Source organism: Dendrobium catenatum, unplaced genomic scaffold (genome assembly GCF_001605985.2).
Source record: "Dendrobium catenatum unplaced genomic scaffold, ASM160598v2 original_scaffold_86838, whole genome shotgun sequence".
Lineage (NCBI taxonomy): Eukaryota > Viridiplantae > Streptophyta > Magnoliopsida > Asparagales > Orchidaceae > Dendrobium > Dendrobium catenatum.
Window position 1 is genome coordinate 58,738 of NW_021405279.1, and position 9,307 is coordinate 68,044.

General features: G+C 31.8%; 1 protein-coding gene across 1 annotated transcript; it reads left to right on the plus strand.

Annotated features, from left to right (window-relative positions):
• Positions 1-3,284: 3,284 nt before the first annotated feature.
• Positions 3,285-3,789, plus strand: LOC110093224 (non-specific lipid-transfer protein 1-like). Its single transcript, XM_020818040.2, has 2 exons — positions 3,285-3,564; positions 3,658-3,789. Exons 1-2 carry the CDS (start codon positions 3,314-3,316, stop codon positions 3,665-3,667), a joined length of 261 nt encoding a protein of 86 aa, XP_020673699.2. The 5' UTR covers positions 3,285-3,313; the 3' UTR covers positions 3,668-3,789.
• Positions 3,790-9,307: the final 5,518 nt, after the last annotated feature.

Consider the following 9,307-nt stretch of genomic DNA (forward strand, 5'->3'; position numbering starts at 1 on the left):
GATTGCCTGAGCATGATTCAAATATCATAACCAATTATGAGAAAAGAGGTTCTACTCATCTTAGGGAAATATTCATAGATATTAGAAAGTATGAGCAGTGTCTATTATAGATTGGCGAGGGAGTGTGGGATGATTTGATAAGAGCTTGAGCGAGCCCTAAGTTCACCAAATTGAGAGAGCAGAATAAGCAAAATAGAGCATATGATTATAGGGATTTTAGGGAGTTTTCTTCATATGGGTGGCTCAGGGCCTAATATTGAGCATAGATGACGACTAGTAAAAGATTATTTCAATTAGTTTCAAAAATATATATACATTATTGTAAATATGCTCTCTATTTGCGGCGGAAAAATATTCGGCTGACAAGAATATGTCATTGAGAGCAGTACATCTACCTCAGCATTTAATGATACCAATAGAGTTGAAGAAAACTTCAGACAAGGGGTTGCTGCTATGAAAATAAAGATAGAGGAGACGAGACAGATTTAGGTTGAGATACTGGAAGAGATGTGATCATATCGAGCTAAAAATTAGAATAAAAAGAGCAGTAGCATGTGTATGAATCATAGGGCGGCGAGGACTCATAAGATGATTAGAAAATACTGAATTTGATGTTGGAGTTGGAAGAACAAGGTTTTATTTGAGAACATTTTTGTGAACTGTTTCTTGTAGTTGAATTTTATATTTTAAAGGTTTTTATATTGATATTTATGTTTTATTATGTTTGAAATTTTGTTTATTTCGTTTATTTTATGTTTACAAATGTTTTAGTATGTGATGATTGTGAATATTGTGTTGATACAATTTATTTTGTGCATTTTATTCAGCAACTGCATATACAAATTGTGGAAATGCTTGTGAACAGAGGGGAGGTTGTCATTTTTTTAAAATTCCTACAGGTTTTCGGAGGCTTACCGGTGGCTTAGCCATCGGAAACGCCAATATCGAACGATATCTTAAGCAGCTGTAATTAATAGGTAAACCACTAGAAATTACTGGCAGTCTTTAGGCGGTTATTATCACCGGAAATACCACTAGAAATTTCTGGCGGTTCATGCATTGGAATTTATCGACGGTTAAACCACCAAAAATTACCGGTAGTCAAATAGCTGGTAAGTTCTGGCAGCAATTCTACATAAGCTGGCGCTCCGGCCACCACTAGAAACACAACTTAAATCTGGCGGAAAGCCGTAGGAAAATATTTGCGGCGTAAAAAAATTCGCGGGAAACCACATGAAAAATCTATCGGTAACGTATGATTTTCCTGTAATGCTTGATGTGATTTAGGCATTTCATACCCCATCTTTATGATATTTATATCAACCACAAGTCGGACAGTATGAGAAAATTGGTATTTTTTTGCTGGTTTTCTAACTAAATTTCATCCATCAAGTTAACTCCCACCATAAATTCATTTTAATGTCTAAAAATTCATCAAGGCCTTTTTTGCCAATCGTCTGACAGATTACCTCCCTAGAGATTAAGGTCATGACTATAGTTAGGATGCCCCAAAAAAAGCTATCAATATGGTTTGATGGGACAATCCATAAAAACTTTTTGATAAGGAATTTTCAATGGATAATTTACCAAAAATTTCTAGCAAAATTTTCTATGAATTACTTACTAGAAACTTATGTATCGAGTTTCCAACCAAAAATCTATTAGAATCAATAAATTATTTTTCTATGAATTACTTACTAGAAACTTCTGTATCGAATTTCCAACAAATAATCTATTAGAATCATCAAATTATTTTCTTAAAACAATTGATAGCATCTCTGCTCAAAGTTCAATTTTCCATATCCACATCATAAGAAAGATTAAGACTTCGTTTGGGACGGCTTTCTTATTGCTTCTTAAAACAGCTTTTTAGTACAAAAATTAAAACTTTTGTACTAGAAAGCTGATTTAAGAAGTTGTAAGAAAGCTATTACAAATGAAGCCTAAATCACTCTATACATTATTCATGAAACAAATATAACATAGAACTTAAAATATACAATTATCTAAGCCTCTACTTATTGAATATGATATTCTGCTTGAGTTCTTGCTAACTAGGTTCAGTTCAATAAAAACTTAGAAGGTCTTCCCCTACTGAATCCTCATGTGATAAGAGGTTGATTTCATTATGAAGACAATGGAGATGGTATTCCCTTAACAAAATTTGTTTAATAGGAATTATTCTTTTTAATATTTTGTTGTCTTTTACGTATACTATGCTCACTTTTTTCTAACAGAAATTAAAGATTCATAGGCTTATTCTGCTTTACCTTTCTTTCTTGCTCTTACCTTGTAGCAACAGTATTTGCTTTTAAAACAACTTTTTAATATAAAAATTAAAAAGTATCATCCTGTTTTTTTTTTTTTTTTTTGGGACATTTAGGCCATTTAAGGCAAACTCACACACACAACGCATACACAGAGACTCGAACCTTAGACCTCTTAGTTGGAAGCCTTAGCTCTCAACCAATAGGCCAAGGAGAGTTGTGTAAAGTATCATCCTGTGTTACAATGTTTGAAAAAGTAAAAGTTTCAAAAGGAGCGGTTCTTTCTGTATTTATTGTTGTCCCTCTCTGATTTAGTCCTCGTTGATTCTGTCTATATCACACCAGCTAGAACAAGTCACCAATTTCCCAAAAAAAAAAAAAGAAAAAGAACAAGTCACCTCCCTTTCTGCTCAGCCCAATCAACTTAGGCTTCGTTTGGGACGGCTTTTTTGTTGCTTCCGAAAACGGAGTTTTAGTACAAAAAATAAAAAAGTTGTACTACAACTCCGTTTTAAAAAGCAATAAAAAAGCCGTCCCAAACAAAGCCTTAGTCTATAATCTTTCTTTCGTGTCTCTCAAGATATGTGCTTTGCAGCAGTAATTGAGCATAACATTTTTTCCAAGTGTTTATGCCCACCACTTGAGGTGAAAAAGATACCGAGAAAACAAACAAAAACAATTTGCAAGATGTGGATTACCTTAAGAGATAAATTTATTTACAATACCAATCAACTCCTCCTTAGCAGAAAACACCATTTTTCTTGCTTTATATCTTAAGCCATATAGCTTTGCTGATGCTTACGGGTGAATTATTATATTACAAGTTTAATAATGCAAATAAAGAAAATTAAAGGCAGAATATATTGGCATCTCTAATTACAACATCATCCTCTTTATTTGCTCTATAAATAGAGGCAAACAACATCTAGCTAGAATTAAATTTAACATAAATGACTCAAGCCATTGCTGCAGTGATAGCAATACTAGTGGCGGTAGCCATGGTGGTGAGATTGCCAATGGAGGCCACTGCACTGAACTGTGTGGATATGAAGTCCTATTTGCTGCCATGCCTGAACTATGTAAGGTCCGGTGGGGATGTGCCATCCGACTGCTGTGGGGGGCTCACCGGACTTGTAAATGCAGCGAGGACGACAGATGACCGCCGTGCTGCTTGCAACTGCGAAAAATCAATGGCTGAAAATTTGTCCAATGATGAGCTTAACCGTATTGAGACTCTCCCAGACAAATGTGGCGTCACCCTCCCTTACAATTTCAGCCCCTCCATTGACTGTTCCCAGTAAATAATCTCTCAATTATTCCTTACTCATCTCTATTGATTTGTTTTCTTTGAACTAAATTAAGTTAATGAGTTTGTATCTTTTTGTTGCAGGGTCAACTAAGAGCATGAACAACGTGGTATGTTTATGAAGAATACAATTAAATTGATCCCAACCATTATTGATCTATCTGCTCCTAGCTAGTTTTTTAGAGTTTTGGTCCTTCAGTTCTTGTCCGTTGTTACCAAGTTGTACTGTTGAGATTTATTGGAGTTCACTTTTCATGTTGCTATCTTGCTAAGTTTGATCTCCTGTTATCGTGTTGTAAACTGGTTGTTTGCTTCTTTCAGCTTTTCAATAAGTTAGAATGATTGTAAGTTGAACTCTTTATTATGAATAAAAATATATGTTTGCTTCTATATGGCTTATCTTATTTGTTTACTCCTACAATTATTGTGAAACATTTAAGAAAACATTGATAATGATGAATGTTTACTATTTAGTTACTAAACATGTAAAAGTTATGACTAACTTAAATTCTAATGATGATATTTTGGTAGAAATCATATTGATTTTAAAATATACTCATTTTATTTTTGGTTGTGCCAGCATAGGGGATAATACTTTAATTTGTAGAACTTGTGGCTATGCTATTAATAAAAAAACTCATTAAACCATGGATGATTGAGCTTAAAGGAGTCATCATTGAGGGTGATAATAGTAATATTATCAACTATAATAGACAATCATTTACCAAAGAGCCTTGAAAAGGTTCACTAGAGGAGTCTCCTGACCTTAGCTTGCTTCACCAGTTCCACCAGGTGATATTGTTACATATTTGAAGAAAACACAACAAAGTTACTATTGATTTTTGTGTCCATTTTGCAATGGTTTGTAATTTTTTGTGAAAAGAGGATGTTTATATCAATCCTCCTACTTTTTTACCTTTGTGAGAGGAGGATAGATATAAGATTTTGCACACAAAGTTATACTTTTGTTGTAATTTTGGATTAAAGTAGCCTAACATGCACTTAAAAAAACTACACTTTTTTAATAATGAGGTTCCTACATGAATCAATTAAAATTAAATCATTATTTATGCTATCTCATTCTATGCAATCATTGTGGGAAGTAAATGCCATGTACTATAGGCAGTCGCAAAATACCATTAAATTAAGAATTATAATTAATTTAAGGAAAAACTCTTTATATTTGTAAATCTTATTAGAAAATACTTGTTAATTATTTATCCTAAGTTTGTAATGTCTATCATACAAGAGATCAAAGTATAAATAAATTTAAATCATTTATTTCATCTATGTTTGAGTCTTAACAAAAATCAAGAAATTATCTAGCTTTTATAGCTTTTATAATTATATTTGATGCTATTTAAGGAGGAAAAAGCTAAGGTTTCCTTCCAGAAGAATTGTATGGCAAGCTTTCATTTAGAGATGGAGCTCCACTTCCAAATCAAGTGTTATATCTTCACTCTTTTGTAGAGATTGTGGCATAAAAAATTTAATGAGGATAGCCTAATGAGGGCCTAAGTCAATTTTTATGACAGATGCCCTTGAGATAAAAAATTTTGTCAAGCCTCTACAAGAAATAGGGGCATAAATATTCTAATACTATGTAAAAAGAAAGAAAAGTTCATTATAAGTCTCATACTAACTTCACATCCAACATCTTTATCCATTATCATAAGTTTCTTAGACCCTATGATTTTGCTTCTAAAGCCATAAAGACTATGTTAATGCTAGTCGCCTCACTTAAGTCCCTTTGTTAGGCTTATCTTATCCCCACCTCCATTGCCATCAAGAACCTTTCCATTGGTGTGTCATTCCTCAACATCATGGCCTTCCATGTATGATAACATCTCTTCTCTCTCCTTAGGGATTATAACCAAGGCAAGGTGAAAGATGATGAAGTCTTATACTAGGATTGTTTGTTTAAATTTAAGTATTTAATTGATAGTTAATTAAATTATATTTTTATTATTGTAGCATATCCACTAATTAATACATGTAAAGGGCTAATTAAATGGATTTTGGATCATACGGTTGGGAAAGCTGGGAAGGTTTAGTGGAATTAAGGGAATAATATTATATTTCATTAGTGGAGATAGTGGAGATGTATTAGTAATTAAGGCATTTGTGTTCCTTTACCCACTCACTATTCCTAGCTAGGATTCTCTGAAGCAAGCTTCGAGCAAAAGCTGAAAGAAATTTGCGGGATTATTGGTGCTGCGAGCTGGTGCGGGCTGCTGAAAGAAATTTAGAATTGGATAAGGTAAAAAAGTGAAAGGAAATGAAGTGAAGAAAGGAGGAGGTTAGGGAGAAAAAAAAAGAAGCATTTAGAATGCAGACAAATTTATTTGAGGTAAATTTCACATTCTTTTGGTAGGTATTATAAGCTAATTTCATTAATAATAAGTTAAGTAGGATGCACTTATGAAAGAAAAAAAAAAATCCTTTAGGTTGTTTATAATAGGAAAAGAAGCACGGGATTCTTTAGGAGAACAAATTCATCATCCTACCTGGTCGAGAGAATGATGTGAGATACCCAATCTGTAGAATAAAAAATGGTAACATTTTTATATAATTGTAGCAGTATTTTTATATACTTGTGATAGTATTATTTTTATATTAATTATATTTTTAGTTTATTGGTTCAGTTAAGTTCATTACGTGTTCAAATGAGTTAATTTATATAAAAAATTGTTACATGTTGTAAAATAATGTGACATACATATGTTAAGAAAATCTGAAGCTTAATAACAAGGTTAATGAAAAAACTAATAAGATAAATCATATATGGAGGTTAAGGCTGCAAAAGTAAAGGAGAAAGACCTTATGAGGCAAGCATAAGGGACCGTACAGAATGTACCTGACACACTCTCTCTTCTAAAAGTTTTAAGTTAAGATCCAACCTTGAATGAGAGAGTTGTAAGTGTGTAAAAGCCTACAGCCATCATATGACTTGCCTGAAGTATAGGAAAATAAATAAGGCAAGAAGAATGTGGAAAGTTAAAATAATACATACAATAAATTTTACTATTATATACATTTAACATATATACAGCTAATTATGATTCTTTTACTGATTCAAATATCATTTATGGTTTCTTATTTCTTATACTAGGATTGTTTGTTTCAATGAGCTTTTAGCTCTCTAGAAGTGGTTGTATTGCATGAAAAGGGAAGGAGCCAACGGTACTATAGGTAGGAGGGTGACTATATTTTATGTAAATAAGTTTTGGGTGTAGGAAGTTTTATAGTAAGACTTTTGGTTATGTAACTTTATTTAAATGTTTAATAAAGCTATGTATTTTATTTTATATATCATGAATATTTTTTCAAATATGAAATTAGATATAAATTATTAAACTAAAACATTTATTATGTTGGAATAATTGAAATAGATTATTTCTACTATTCTGAATGTGATAGAAGTAATTTAGGATAGCTGTTAGTAAGAGATATGTCTATTTGAATTCTCTCTATCTATTTACTCCAAATTGACAGAAAGTGATATCAGAGCTAAATTAAAGGTAATGAAAGAATAATTAGATTTAAAAATGAAGTTGGTTGAGATTAAATGAATCTAATTTTTATAGAGCTGCAAGTTGAATTGAGCCTTACATTCATCCTAATATAGTTGAATAAGCATGCAGACATAAGATGATTTAATTCATTAAAATGATCACATGTATTATATAAATTATCTATACATGTATAATTTTAGATAAATATGCTACAAAAGTGCCAAAAAGTCTGAATGGTCAATCATCTAGGCCATGTGTAGAAATAGAAATGCACACTAAAAATACCTCTAAGAGAAGCAGAGAAAATGAGGCATCTAAGTCTAAAGAACTTCATGATATAATAAGTAGTAAGAAAATGACATCTATAGAAAAATCTTCTTCAAGCAGTGGACCGATATCTAAATTGGAAGTGAGATGTATCAACATTTGAGGTTATTCCAAACCTTTAAACCCCCAACATTTAAAGGTACAAATGATCCAACTATAGCTGGAGACTGATTGTTAAAGATTGAAAAAATAATTATTGTATTCACTTTAGATGACATACCACATCTAATTACAACATTTTTTAGCTCCCAAATCAAGGTTTGTTTAATAATAATTGGGTTGGTTATAACTCCAATTAACTTCCTGCTCGAGGCATCTGCACCATAGTCGCCTTACCGGGCTAATGGATGGTATCCATATTATAATATTTTATTAATCTAAGCACCTCCTTTGTCTTAAATTTAGCTCTTTCTGAGTAAAGATGCACTTCGAACTGTACTAGTTGATATAGATCTTACACTTTATACCATAAAGATAATGCCTATAAATATTTAATGCAAACAAGATTGTCGCCAAATCCATATCATAAGCATGATATTTATGATATTTTTAATTATCTGGAAGCACACATAACGACCCTCCCATTCTACTGTAGGCTGCAACCCACGCCTTTAAAGGAAGCATCATTGTATACTTGAATCCCTTGGTTCCTATCTAAATAGTTTATACAAAGACTGACATCAAACACTCACTAACTTCACAAATATGATGTTCATTCAAATGATATGACGTTCTGAGTAAATCTTGTTAAAGGGATCATGATTTATGAATTTTTTTTTGACAAACTTTCTATAAAACCTGCCATGCCCAACAAATTATGGACCTCTATCACTTATGTCAGCTTTAACCAATCCACTATAGCCATCACTTTCTTGGGATTCACATAAATTCCCTCTTTACTTACAATATGCCCAAAAAATGCCACTAACTTTAATCATACTCATATTTAGAGAAATTAACATATAACTTGTGTTGCCTCAAGATCGCTACAATCAACTCCAAATATCTTGCATTATCAACTTCTATCTTTGAATATATTAGAATATCATCAATAAATAAAATAATACACATATCCAAATACTCCCTAAAAACCCTATTCATTAGATCCATGAATATTGTTAGTGAATTCATCACATCGAAATGCATCACCATAAACACATATTGCCCATATCTTATACTGAAGGTTGTCTTTGCCACATTTTCAGCATTTACTCACAATTGATGATAACTAATCTCAAATCAATCTTAAAAAATACAACCACACCATCCAATTGATTAAAGAACTCATTTTTCATAGGTAGTGTATAAGTGGTTGAGTGATTTTAGCCTTAGTTGCTATAATAGGCCACTAGATTATTTCAACTTCACCAAACTCTATGTCATCTAAGCAATATCAAACTTTGATAGAACCACCACCAAACCAATTTCCATTCATTCATTTGAAAGTTTTTGGTGAGTAGGAGGTTCAACACCGGATGTTTCACCTAAAAGCTCACTCATAGAACTATATTAAAAGTATCATAGTATAATTAAATTGATATAATTTATTACATTAAAATTTTAATTTTATTTTCAAAATTTAACTTTTTCCTAGTTTCAATTTTAGCTTAAGGGAGAATAATTGCTAGCAAAGCAGCATGTAAATATACAATAGAAGGGAATGAAGAATGATGATTAGCTAGAGACTTCAAAAAACAATTAGTTCTTCAGTCTCCCCTTTATACTTCATCTCCTCAAATTTTACTCTCTTTTCATTGTTCTTTTTATAATTTCTTTCTTTCTTGTGTTGTTGAATAAATTAATAATTATATATATATAATCCCTTAAGATATTAATCTTGTCATTTGGAACCTCCATTATTAGTAGGAACAATGAAGTTACATATCATAAAG